The following is a 14,704-nucleotide window of genomic DNA, read 5'->3' as shown; positions in this document are numbered from 1 at the left end:
TATCCAAAGGAGGCTTCTTGAAATAATGCTTTGGATGAGGATAAGTAGGAATAGCAGTAAGAAAGATTACTGGTTAGTTATTGACAAATTGATAAAATGTTCACAAATTTTACTTAATATACCTTCATGCTAAAAATGTATCTTCATTCCACTAAGCATAAATCATTCACTTTTCAATATAACAATAGAATCAAATTCCTAATGCTCTGTTCCCAAATCAGCAGCCCAGATTTTTCATTTAATTGTATCTTTCTCCATTGAAGAAAATATTTCTTTTGTGGCAGAGAGAAAGTCACCAAAATTGACACTGTGAAGATAAAATAGGGGAGAACAATTGAAGAGTGTCATCAGCCAGGTTCTTAACCTATGAATACATATGATATACAAAACATTTATGAAGTGTTTTATTTCTGTCCTGATTCTTGGATTAATACTTCTTGAGCACACACAACATAGATGGTAAAACAAATGTGCTTCTATGGTGAATGTCATATAGACATTTTTTAAAGAAGTTAGTTTAAGATAGATGGAAGGTTGTGGACTTACTAATAGAAATAGTGCAATTACTGATAGTCATCTAAAATGGTGACAATAAGTTTCCTCACTATTCAAAAGAGGGCATTCCAAGCCAACTTGCAAAGGAGGTTATCATCGACTGGAAACGATGGTGGTAGTTTTATAAAAAGCCAGAATTAACAGTAATGAGTCCTGTAGAAATAGGTCTTTTAACCTTACAGTGAGTTTGTTATTTTTTTTTTATCTCAATGATAAATTAGGTATAAGTAATTTAATTTTCAGGATTACATTTGGATATAAAAAATATGCACACATATAGACTCTTTATTAATATGAATCTAATTTGTGATGGAAATGTGAACTTTATTTAATCAAAAACAAAGTTTAGAACCTTCCCATCTGTGAGTTTATCTTCTTTATAGATGGACTTGACTTGATCTGTCATTGATATTATAGGGTCATTAGTTGAACATGGTAAAGCATTGTTGGTATGTTATACAAACACAAAATTCAACCAAGGTTTACTAAACTTTAGAGTTAATATGGTATCACTGTGTTAAACTGTTTTGAATCACCTGTATTTGCATAGTACAATTGAAAATTGATCAGGAAATATTTTTACTTATGCATTTGCAGGGATTTAAGAGAAAACTACTGTCGAAATCCAGATGGAGCAGAGTCACCATGGTGTTTTACAACAGACCCACTTATTAGAACAGGATACTGTTCACAAATACAAAAATGTGCAGCCTCTAATAAACAAGGTAATTTTTGATCACACTTTAAAAATAAGAAATTAAACTGGAAGGAAATGTGACTCTTTTGTTCTCTCTACATGTGACATATTTGGAAGGATTATGGCTGGTGTAGGAAATCTGCCTTTTCTGAGTGGTCACACCATATTTATTGCCTTTTTCAGGTCCCTATTTTTGCTGGACTTTGAACTCTGTGCATTCATACCCCTACTACACAGGTGTAAAGTACCAGTGCCCCCTCCTTAACATAGTTGCATTGGATTATCCCTAATTGACTTATTTTACTTGCTCATAAATCCTTAGTATATGGTACATAAAGTGTAACCTGGGTCTGGACGTTAAATGCCACAGCGACTGAATCACTCATTGTGCCATCCAGAGAGTGAGCCTGGAAAACATGGCTTCAATGTAGCTTAAAAGCAGCATTGTGAACCCTCCTGCACACATGTGTCAGTTTTACTATTTTCACATGTATTAAACCTGATTTTAATTTTAAATGAGTTTCCCCAAGCATACTTTGCTGCCCACAATGTAGGATGCATAATATTTAAGAGTAGAACATGTGTAACATTAGAAATTGCATTTTTCTTCAGTGGCTAGGGCCAAAATGACATTTTGTCACTGGTCAATTTGACCCAGGCACATAGCAAAAGTAAAAGTATACATAATGAACTTTAATCTATAACTGTTCACCTGTACCAGCTACAGACTTTATTTGAAGACTTATTTTTATCTTTAATAAAACCTCAATCCATTAGTGAAGTCAGCTGTTTATTAACTATATTTGAAATGTAATGTTTAGAAAGTTACCTTTATCCTCCTTAAGCTGCTGGAGGCTAGTTTGCTTTAGCTTTCCAGCCATTGCTCAGCCTGTACGTTGCCTAAGTGACGTATGAAAGATTTGTGTAAACTGCTCCCAGAGCAGGGACAATGGCCTGGGAATGGGAAGGTGTTTCTCTTGCCCTGAAAGAAGGACTAGTTGGGGTGGGCTGAGGAACATAATTAACTTCAAAGTTAACTGTCTTGACACAAGAAAATGTCAGGTGACACATGGAAAGTCCCCAGCCTTTGTCCCCCTAGCCAGGCTGGCACCAAACCCAATGTGAGGAAAGCTACTCCCAGCAGAAGGTTCAAGTGTCAACAGAGGAGGCAACTCTTCCCTCTGTCTTTGCACAAGGGGAGACAGTTTTCTCCAACTGGGATGCTAGGAGTGAGAGGCACAGCAGATTGTTTGCAGTAGGGCAAACAGGGGCTGCTGAAAAAGTAGGCAGTGTTGCCACTGGCATCTTTTACCCCCTTGGTTACGTAGTGCCTAGGAGTCACCTCACCCTCACCCTCTTGCTGGTGTCAGGCAGATATGTTGCACCACAAGGCACCATCCTTAGAACACTTTATGGATCTGTGGACGATCAGAATAGGCCTAGACCTGCTATCTGTGACCTTAGAGGAGCCCTGAAAGACTCCCTCTTCTACCCAGGACAAATAATTAGACTACAAAGGTCCCCTGGCCTGTCATGTTCCACAGGCACACAACAAACTTCAAGAGGCCTTTTCCCTGAAATGCCCAGCTAACCAGTAGCAACTGGACCCAGACTGCTCTTTGCTGTTGGCTTCTGCTTTACACATTGGGAGTCTTTAAGTGCCTTTCCCTTGTAGGTTGGGCACCAGAAGATAGGAAGGAAATGTTGGAAATATTTCTTCCACAGCTTTACATGGACCCACCTGAAAAAGTATCTGACCACAACATCGGATTAAAATATAGTTGTGTCTCACTCAAAGGTCCCCACATCGAAAAAACAATAAAATAACATTCTTTGTTGGGACGTAGATAAACTTTAGTGAGAAATCTCCAAATCCCCAGAGAGCCAGTGGGACCAACCTGTTTCAGGTATCCGGAATTTGGTTCCATGACAGTAGCTGCAATTTCAGCAAGGTCCTACTTGGGGAGGATTTTGCTTCTCAAAAGTCGATTTCTGCATCAGGTTTTAATATAAATTCCAATACTTTCCTTTCTGAAGTGAGTCTGGTGCAGAGACAGACAAAAGCTTAATATGTGTTGCAACTGTATTTACCTTTCAGCAGAAACTGTGTTTCTCAGTGTGAACAATTGCACTTCTTTGTATTGTTTTGCATTGAAATGGTGATGCCTCTCTGAGTTATTTGAGAGGGCTTACATCTAACTATTGTATATTTAGATAGAGTATATAAGTCTGTTTTAGTAAAGGATGCAATTTAAAGAGAGGCTCAATGCATGGAGGTTTAGTAAAACTACAATCTAGTTTTGAATTTATGGATATATTGCAGATGCAAAAAGAACAATTGATGGACAGAATGCAGAACAATGTCATACATTCACCTCAGTACAGAGATCTAGGCCTAAATCCATTATCTTTTTGCTCACCATGCCATTACAGTTTGAACCCAGCCATATGCAAATCAATCTTGACTCTGTGCCTCATGGGAACATAAATACAGCAAATTAAAGCATAAATAAATAAAAAGCAGAAGATACATTGAAATCAGTGACCTACTTTCTATTGGTTATTAATATGTTTTTAAAATAACGTATTGTGAGCTGTGACTTAGTAAAACACTGTTGTAACCGAATGCAATTAGTACTTATTCAAAAGTGTTTACCTCAAAGACAATGTGTTTAGCAGATGATGTCATTTCCTCAAATAGATTTAGCATTATGATTAAGGAAACCTGGAAAATAATTGGGTTAACCACTACATTGGTTTTTGGTTTCTTGCAATCCCCTAAAGGGGATAAGTGGCATAGTGGTAACAGTAAACCTATTTCGTTCTTCACAACTTCACACACACAGTACTAAAAAGAACAGATAATTTTAACTAAAACTATTTATTACAACAAGGTGACCCTGTTTTTAGTACATCTACAATAATCAAACAGGTTATCATAAAAAATTAAGGAGGAATGCTGCAAACAACAAGAATAAAATGAACATTCTTAACATGGTTAAAATGTAATCGAAATGCCTAACTCTCAAAACCTACTTCTATGTGTAACCCTAAGAGAGTATAGAGTATAGCAACTTTCGAACTACCTTTTTAGGGGGGAGAATCAGGGCACTGCAAACCGCAACATCTTGTTGACAGCTTGAGTTGTCGTTATCAGAAGACCCTTGGAGGAAGTGTTCCCTTCGAAATGCAAACACGCTGCAGTAGCAGCTCTCCTCAGGTACTAAGCTCTTATCAGCTTCAGGCAGGATGCATCAGCTTTCCTAAATGTTGACAGTAACCTAGATGGTCCACTGATGGTATCTTGCACGATAATCTAGGATGAAGGACCAATCTGCCAAGGGAGTAGTGTGGTGGTCCTTAAGTACTAAACATTATCAGGGATGAAAACCTTTGACATAGTTTTAGCAATATGGTGTATAGATTATAGGCCCAAGGGAAGGGGTCCTAGACATAACTTCTAGAAAATGAGAAACAAGAGTATGTCAATTTGAACTACACCTCTTTGATGAATTGTCTAAGGATGTTTCTTGATGGACTTGAAATATTCCTAAGGGATCAATTGTTCCAGACAGTGTGTCTCATCAGGTGTTATATCTGGGTCATTATCAGAACGTCTTGACACTCTCTGTCCCCTTCTCGGTTCAACTAAAGATAACGGTGGACATCAATCTTGGTATTATTCTTTACACATATATGATGTACAGTTTGACATGGCTTGGAGGGTTTGACTAGATTGGAGTCAGGCCTTTGAAACATTACTTCAATACTGAGCATAGTGAGACTGGCTGCCTAGCAGTTCAAAGAGAATCCACAATTACCTAGGGAGACTACTTCCTTTCTTCTGACTGAGGAGGAAGTCATTCCTGATTTATCTCATCAGGTGGATGTAGATAGGTTTCACCCCTTCTTTAAGCTATAGAAGGAATTTAGGATACAACTTCATAGGGGTTTCATTTAAATATCTCTAATTGAAGAGCTGATTTTGTGCCAATCCTACTGTAGGTCTAAATCCTATGTTTGAATTATGATTCTACTCTAGAAATTTTTGTCCAGTGTAAACCTTGGACCCTTTTAGATGTGGTTAAAGGTAGTTTTCCTCTCACATTCCTTGAGTAACATGTACATCTTCACAGATAATCTGACCAGGTTTCATATACAGTGTCTAAAGTAGGAATGCCTAGCGAATTTGTTTTTTTGAGTGATATAAATTGAAGTTGTAATAACCACAAATAATTTTTAAAGTATAGTTAAAGAATTCTGCAGGTGGGTTACTCTGTCACAAACATGATGGATGTTCCCTCCACCGTATTACAAGTGACATTGGATGTAACACACTTGTTATATGGTGGACAGGATATCTGGCATGTGTGTGAGGAAGGAACTAAGGGGCATTATATCAAGGGGGGTTATCTCCGCTTTTTTGGCTTTTAAAGCCAAGAAAGCGGAGATAAAATTATCTCCCTATTACCTAGCTGTTGCTAACACCAGTTAATGACAGCTAGTAGGAGATAGCGACCATCTTGAGCCCCGCTTTGCATGTCAGTGAAATTTATCACTAATGACATGCAAAGTGGGCGTGCCAAGATGTTAGCGACTGGAAACAGTCGCTAACATCGCCATCTCCTATTACCAACTTTTGGAGATATTCGCGCTAAGCGCGAATATCTCCAAAAGCTAACACCTGCCCCTGAGCAGTTCTTAGCCATGTTATCCAATGGTAGGTGGATAACATGGCTAAGAGCATTAGCTCGGTAATGCATGAATATCGCTGACTTTTCAGCGATATTCATGCATTTCGGCCGAGTTTTATCGCTTAGGAGATAAACCTTGATAATAGCAAGGTTACTAAGCGATAAAAATCGCCGCAGCACGGCGATAAAAATATTGCCGCTAAGCCAACATAGCGATAATTATCGCTGGTTGTTGGTAATATGCCCCTAAGTTTGCTCGATGACTTTTCCGTAATTTGATTAGAGACCTTCTGAAGCTAACTACATTCCTTGGTGGATGGCAGCCTTAGTCATCTACATAACTGTTTATACTGAGGAAAATTGAATTTTGCCTTGTCATGTGTGCCTACGTGTTCCCCATCCTATGTAATATGTGCATGATTAATATGCATATATCCCCCTATGACCGAATAAAGGCGCAATTATAGTTGTGTCCAACGTTAGTATGTCAGTTATCCGGTAGTTTCCAGTCCCCGTGAAAGCAACGTGAATTAGGCTTCTAGGCCTATGTTGCCAACGTTTTACATTATGCACGTTAGACTTATCGAATTGTCCCCATTTCTAGGCCTCAAAGGGCCTGAACACCAGATTCAAGCTCCAGTCTCCTGAACCCACTCCGAGGAGCGATGCAGCCCCCCTGCATCCCTGACCCTTCGCTTACTTCCTGCCGCGCAGCGCGGTGCCCGGCCTGGCTCTGCCTGCCTGTCTGCCAAGAATATGTTATGCCTACAGTTATCAGTTCAGCTCCGTCTTCACATTCCTAAGCTAACGAACCGCATAAACATCTTCGTCTATAAGTCTAGTCTTTCTGTCTCCATGCAAGAGAATTACTGTATTAATATCCATAGAAGATTCATAGCACACGCAATACACGTAGAATATATGCATGTACCAGCCTTATTGTCAAGTAGCCTTTGCTCTGATGACTTTTAGATTCTATCAACATGTACTCCAAACACCAGATACCAGATATGCTATAGGTACATGTCGTCCTGACATCGCAGACTTTAGTCTCCTCTTCTAGTGCAGAAGTCAGAGCCCCCAGCTCTCCCCAGTTACACGTCATGGCCGTTTGCGCGCACCACTAGGTTAAAGGTTCCAGCTGCCCAGGTAGCCCCCTCCATGTATCCACCCATTTATGACACTTCTGTGACGTCTACATCACATGTCTTTGTGCACGCCCTGTGCACGCCTTCTTTTTACGCCCATGTGTTCTTATCTTACGTTTGTCACTTGTTACGCCTACTGTATGCAATGCAATTGTAATGTTTTCCTATATATACTATGTACTGTTAATGAGACGTTGCAGCTGCCATTCCATGCCATTCTATTACAGGCTGTTCCGATCCTGTCCCTTCCCTTGTGCCTGATTAAAGCCTGTTCGACTCAGATACCCCGGATCCTGCCTCTTATTTATTGAGCTATCTGTTTTATTTAATGCATAGAAAAATTGTACCGGTAATTAATTATTTATTTACCACATAATGGCGCCCGAAGAGGGACGAGCCCCTTCCCCACGCGCCGGCGATGTAACGCAGGCCACCTGACCCTTCTACAGCCGTGACGGAACTCTACCGTGCACGTGCAGATATTTCTGCTTCATCAAGTCTCCCTCAGGCCCACGGAGGAGACGGAGACTGCGGTCCGGCATCCAGACGAGGCGGTGAGGAATGCGGTTCGTCCCGACCAGAGCCCAAGCCGAGAGAGCAAGGTCCGAGGTATCCGGAGGCCCACCTGTTTCCGAAGCCCGAAGTTCGAAGCGCATGCGTAGTAACCAGACGTCGTAGCAGTCCAGTCCAGTCCGAGGCCTTCAGTTCTGCTTCCCGGTGAGTACCGTTGCTGGGGGAGTATCTAGACGGGGTCATTAGTTTGTCTCCGGTCCGATGGGTTTGGGTACGCAGATCCAGTCCGACGTGTCCATCTAGGTGGATACGGTATGACGTGTCTCTTTATGAGACCGGTATGTTCTGTACTGTTTTAGCAGTGCATCCAGTAATTCTAGTAAGTCTGTTCTCGAGAAATTCAAGCGTTATGTTTTCAGTGTATCAGGTAGTATTCTGTTCGAACTGTTATTAATGTATTTCTATGTCGTGGTATGAGTGATTTGTTTGCCATTTCATTACTGTGATTATCGTGTATTGTGTTTTAAGTCTAAGTTCAAGTACGACTCAAACATGCCTCTGTTTTCAAAGTTACGTCAGATAAAAACCAGAAAAGGGTTACTCGAAGAAGCAGTTCCTGTCCCTCCTAGGGACAGTCCTGGACACTTTATGTATCACAAGCATGGCTTAGATGCCATATTATATCTAGACTTATGGGTGGATTATACAAAGAATCTTGAAGAGAAATATAGATGGCCTGTATCAGGTACATGGGATGCCGAGTGCATCATGCGAGTAGAAGAAGCATTATGGAAAAAGAAAGCCAGACAATCCCAGAAAGATGCCATAGAGTTATGGCGCAAAGAATCTCATAGAAGAACCGAAAAAGAATTCAGAAAAGCAGAATTAAGTAGAGAATCCTCAGAAAAAGCCCAAGAAAGGGAATTACTAGAAGAAGGTGAACGAGTTAGAGCAGAACCATCAGACAGACAGAGAAATGCCCTAATTAAAGGTATGTATCCTCTTCTCGCCGAGGGTTTGCCGAAGGCGACCCCGGAAGCACCCCATAATTTACCGCCACCATTAGTCCCGACTAAACTGCGTCATAAACCGACTGCAGCTGAAATTTTTCTTTCTTCCTATTTAGACGACACTGTCCCAGAATATGCTAATACAGATCCTACTCCGCCAGTCCAAGTTCAAGTCCAGCCTCCTGTTAATGTAATTCCTGTGCCTCCAGTCGTTGGTCCTGTCCATGCGCCAGTACCCCCGGACCAGCCCACATTACGTGTGCCCGTTTTACCAGTCACTTTAGCAGCACCCGCACATTCAGTATTAGTTGACGATTCCAGTTCAGGAGGAGCAGGGGGAGGTACTCCTATCACCCCGCCTCAAACAAGGCGACGGACGCTCAGAGATGTAGCGTTACAGCGTACGCCAAAACTGGCTACGTATGACGCCCTCCGAAAGTATCTTACAGAGTGCGGACCTGATTGTAGATATGATCCAGTGCCAGGAGAGGATAGCATGTTAATATATTCCATACGTTTACGTCGAGTTGCAAGCTTCTTGGTTACCATATCGAATATGGAACCACATCTAGACAGAATATACCATTTTATTCAAACAGGGGAGAATCCAGAAAGTATTCACGAAGCTATGGCACACAGGAAAGTCGAGATTCAAGGCATGATTTTGCAATTTCTGATAAATTGTTTAATAAGAGAACAAGATTATCCTGATAAAAACAAAGAAGATATGAAAGTCCTGACAATATGGAGTGACAATATATCAGAAGGAAAACACAGAACACAAAATTGTATAGAATCCATGTACAAAAAGATTCGTAAGGAAATAATAAGTATACACAAGAAGGAGGAAGAAAAGAGAGTAGCCGAGAAAAAGGATGACTCTTCAAACGAAGAGGTAGACAGCGAGAATCCCAGCAGAATAGCGTATGTAGGTAGAACGAGACTTTCCGATAGACATTCACGCCTAGATTACAAGAAAGTCTTTTCTCCCCCCGTACCAGAACAGTGTTCTCTTGAACAAGTATTCCAGGCTACCGATAAAATTCTGAAACTACGAATAGGTTATAGTGAGCTTAGTACCATGCATGAACAGGAACTAGCCCGATCAGCAGTTCGATGGACTAGTGATTCTGCCACGTTTCCAGACGAAATAGTGGCCCAAACGTTTCTGAAGCTGCCCCCAGCCGAGCAGCGTCTGGTGGGTATGTATATGATCCAGCACCTCATTACACTGTATGAGGATCAGCATTCTGATCCAGGTCCTCTGTATGATGTACTGAACGAGTTACTCCTAAACAGATGGAAAGGTCTAGGTACCGATTTAATTAGTGTCATTTTAGAACAGCGCCACAAATACAGAACGTTCCTGAATACACATTTTGTTCCTGTTCCACCCCCAGTAAGAAAATCATTCTACATAGACAGACAGAATCCGTTGCGAGAAGTACATCCAGTTAAGGGAGAGGGAGGAAATCTCGAACGAGTATTTGTTTATACCCCTATCACGAAAATAGAACTTCTAGAAATGAAAAAGTTAATACCCTGTCACGATAAAGATCCAGCAGGGTTCCACCGTGAATTAAAAGACATGCTCCGTATGGGAGAATACACGTATCCTGATATCATTAAAATGTTAAAGGTCCTGTTGCCTGCGGGCATATATGAAAAACTTAAAGAAAAAGAATGGGAGGTGGGAGAGAAAAAGATTGATTGGACCGCATTAGAGACTGAAGATAACACACGAGTTCCAGGTACCGGTCTTGGGGAAAAAGCTAAAGCATTGCCCGAGTTGCTAATACAAGTCTTGCCAAGATTACTAGCCACGAAAAAGGAAGACTGGGATGCCATCTCAGCCTGTAAACAGAAACAAGACGAAGACACTAGTGATTTCTATTCTAGATTTGAGAAATGTTTCATTATTAATAGTGGTCTGAAAACAAGTAGTGAATCGTATCCACATCTTTTTGTTACCAAACTAGTTGAGAATTCTTTACCGCAAGTTAAAAATCGAGTACTGAAAGTCGAAAGTACCTGGCAAGCTAATACTCCATCACAAATGCTCCAGATGCTACAGTATCACCAGAACAGAATCAGGGAGGAGCAGGAACATGAAAGGAGACGTATGAAAGACACGAAAATGAAAGTACTGGTTGCACAGTCTGTTCCACAAGACAGTCAGAAGAGGGGTCCGAATCAAACTAGTCATTCTGCAGTTCCCGTTAAGGGGACATGCAATTACTGTAAACAGCCAGGTCATTATATAAACGAATGTGCAGTTCTGAAACACAACATAGCTACTGGTAAAACGAAAGAGAGACCACGTCCTAGACAAGAACAAGTTTAGCAGAATACGCAACCACCGCAGAATGCACAACAGACAGTTACAGTACCGCAGCCTATAGCTGCCACACAACACGTTACACAGCAGATGTACCAGTATGCACAGTCAGATTATCCAGAATATCAGCAGTATTCATGAAACAGCCTAGAGAGGGAGGTTGGCTTGCCTCTCATCGAAATTCCTGTAGATCAAGAGGGTCCCTATGTACACAGTCAAGTATTAGGGAAAGACAGAAAGTTTCTGATTGATACAGGGGCAAGTAGGACTACCATCAGTCATGACGAGGTTCCAGGGGCTCCGCTCTCAGGCTCTAGAAATGTTTCCCTTGGATTTTCAGGAAAGCCTATTGTTAATGAAATATCGAAACCAGTATCCCTAGAAGTTGGTCCATTGTCCCGAACTACAGACTTGTTACTTACGAAATCATGTCCAGAAAATTTACTAGGTATTAAGACCCTGAAAGAATTAGGAGCAGTTATATGCTGTTCCCCAGAAGGTGTGAGATTGTTTTTACGTGATTTTAAAGGTCATTATGTATTGCGTGATTTTGATCCAAGATTACTGAATGTACCACAGCATTTATGGGCGCAAGGTCCAACTGATGTAGGTTGTATGCACATTACACCATATCGTGTCACTCTGAAGCAAGGTGTTGTATTACCACGAATCCGACAGTACAAATTGCCACCTGAGGCTGTAGCAGCCTTATCAAAAATTATTGACGAGCTCATTGCTCAAGGAGTAGTTGTAGAAACTGACTCCAATGTATGTAATTCTCTTATCATTCCGATTCTTAAACGTACTGATCCCAATGCACCTCCAGTTTATCGATTAGTGATTGACCTTCGAGAACTTAATAAATGTATCATACCCCAGTACCCAGTGGTTCCAGATATCTCTTCCCTATTAACTGCCATTGATTCCGAAGCTACGTTCTTTACTGTTATTGATCTCAAGAACGCATTCTTCAGTGTCCCCATTCATCCAGACAGCCAATTCCTTTTTGGTTTCTGTTTAAATGGAAGAAGCTATAAATTCACACGAGCTCCTCAAGGTTTCACAGAAAGTCCTAGCATTTACAGTCAAGCGCTTAAAAGACAACTAGACAGTATTCACATGCCAACTGACACTGCCCTGCTCCAGTATGTCGATGATCTATTGATCACAGCCCGTTCTGAACGTGACTGCGAACGTGCGTCACTTACAGTCTTGTATTTCCTGGCCGAGACGGGGCACAAGGTGTCCCCTTCGAAACTGCAATTCTGTGTCCAGCAAGTGGTCTACCTTGGACACTTACTGTCCAAGTGGGGTAGGCAGTTGACACCAGACCGTATCCAGTTAATAGCACATCTTCCACAGCCCAAGACTCAGAAGGAGGTACGAGCTTTTATCGGCCTCACTTCTTACTGCAGACAATGGATCCCTCAGTACGCATATCTAGCTAAGCCACTGATACAGTTAACGACACAGGAGGCAGCCATATCGACTGTCCTCCCTTGGACCCAAGAACATACACTTGTTTTCAATGAGTTAAAGAAAGCTTTATGCCAAGCACCTGTTCTAGCGACACCAAACTACAGTAAGCCTTTTACACTTTTTGTCACTGAACGTGATGGTACTGCATTATCTGTTCTCACACAAGATCAAGCGGGACAATACAAGCCCTGTGCTTATTTCTCTAGCACATTAGATCCGGTGGCCCAGGCTCTGCCTGCGTGCCTCAAGTCAGTTGCAGCCACAGCCCTAGCTATCAGACAAAGCGATTCCATAGTGTTAGGACACTCCCTGACAGTACAAGTTCCACACTCCGTGGAAGTTCTCTTGAACCGAACACAGACTCAGCACTTGACAATTGCACGTTTAACAGGTTATGAACTGACACTGTTTCAGCCACACATAGAAATCAGACGCTGCAACATTTTAAATCCTGCTACACTGTTACCCTCAGTTACTTCGAATCCTGCCACACATGACTGTGTGGAAGTTGTTAACACCATGACAAAGCCAAGACAAGACTTGACAGACATTGCATTATCTGATCCCGACCTGACACTTTATGTGGATGGTTCATGTATGAGAACAAGTACAGGAGAGTTAGTAGCCGCGTATGCAGTGACTACTGAAACTGAAGTTATAGAAACACATCGTATTGACACCCTGTCTGCTCAAGCAGCAGAGCTCGTCGCTCTGACCCAAGCCTGCATACGAGCCAAGAACCTGAAAGTAAACATATACACAGATTCACGTTATGCATTCGGAGTCGTACACGACTTTGGAGTACTCTGGCAAGAGAGAGGTTTCATGACTTCTCATGGAACCAAGATTCAGCATGGCCCCCTCATTCAAGCTCTGTTAGATGCAATACATTTACCGACAGCTATCGCTATCATGAAGTGCAAGGCACATACGAAAGTCACTGATATCATTTCCCAGGGTAACGACCTGGCAGATCGAACAGCCAAGCTTACAGCTCAGACTCCAGACATTCCAGTTAACACGACACAGACAGATATTCCAGATCAGGCTACTTGTATGACAGTTAAAGACCCTACACAAGACGTACTAGATATACAGTCACATGCTACCCCAGACGAAATCAAGAAATGGTCTGAACAAGGAGGGGTCCAGACAGATCAGGGATGGTTGACGAAGGGAAAAGCCACATGGTTTCTCCCCGACTCTATGGTTCAAGTCATTATTAACACCGCACATAGTCCAGCACATTTAGGAGAAAAAGCCATGTTAGACAGCATCCAGAACATTTGGTTTAACAAGCATTTACGAGCAGCAGCCAAACAGAAAGTGCGTACCTGCATGATCTGTTGTCAGTTCAATCCAGGTAAAGGTGTCCCGGTGGAACAAGGTGGATTCCATCCTCCTGACCACCCTTTTGAAGTCCTCCAGATGGATTATATTCAGATGGATCGATGTCACGGTTTCAAGTATGTCCTTGTAGTTGTATGCGCTTTGTCCAGATGGACAGAAGCATATCCAGTCCCAGATTACACTGCCGCGACCACTGCCAGGCAGTTGGTTCGTGAGTATTTCCCCCGCTATGGATTACCGAGGGTCGTGTATTTAGACAACGGCCAGCCATTCTCCTCCGAACTCATGAAACAAGTATCCCTTCTGTTAGGGTATCAGTGGAAGTTCCACTGTGTACGACATCCCGAAGCAGCTGGTCTCGTCGAGAGACATAATCAGACCCTGAAAATCCGCATTGCAAAGGTATGCGCAGAGAAAGGCGTAGATTGGATGGTAGCACTGCCAGTCGCCCTTTTTTACATGAGAATGGTTGCCCACTCCCGTTCAGGTCTGTCCCCTTACGAGGTAGTTTTCGGTCGTCCCCCAAACATGTGGGGTACACCTAGGCCACGTACAATTACCGATGTTGACAGTAATATGCTGACAGACTACCTGGCTTCCTTGATGTCTGCACTACTCTCTTGTCGTTCACAGGTCGCCGCTGCCTTTCCAGACAACACCCAAGTGAAACCGCACGAGGTCATACCAGGCGACCTCGTTCTGATTAGAAATTTTGATCGTTCAAGTCCGCTGGAGCCCCGCTGGACAGAACCAAAACTCGTTCTGATGACAACAAGGACTGCGATCAAGGTGGAGGGCCGCAAAGGCTGGTTGCATTCCAGTCACGTGAAACGATTCCATGGACTCCGTCCAAAGACTTTTTTCAAGGACTGCCCCGTTCTCAAGGACTGCCCAGACACTGACTCTAAACTTCCCCTGTT

General features: G+C 42.2%; 1 protein-coding gene across 1 annotated transcript in view; it reads left to right on the top strand.

Annotated features, from left to right (window-relative positions):
• Positions 1-14,704, top strand: part of HGF (hepatocyte growth factor) — a 564,049-nt gene that overhangs the window by 288,872 nt on the left and 260,473 nt on the right. The window contains exon 9 of the mRNA XM_078674176.1: positions 1,153-1,280. Within this exon, the coding sequence (XP_078530302.1) occupies positions 1,153-1,280 (128 nt within the window). The remainder of the gene's footprint in view (positions 1-1,152; positions 1,281-14,704) is intronic.

The sequence above is a fragment of the Lissotriton helveticus genome, chromosome 1_1, assembly GCF_964261635.1.
Source record: "Lissotriton helveticus chromosome 1_1, aLisHel1.1, whole genome shotgun sequence".
Lineage (NCBI taxonomy): Eukaryota > Metazoa > Chordata > Amphibia > Caudata > Salamandridae > Lissotriton > Lissotriton helveticus.
This window is presented reverse-complemented; position numbering and strand designations above follow the sequence as displayed.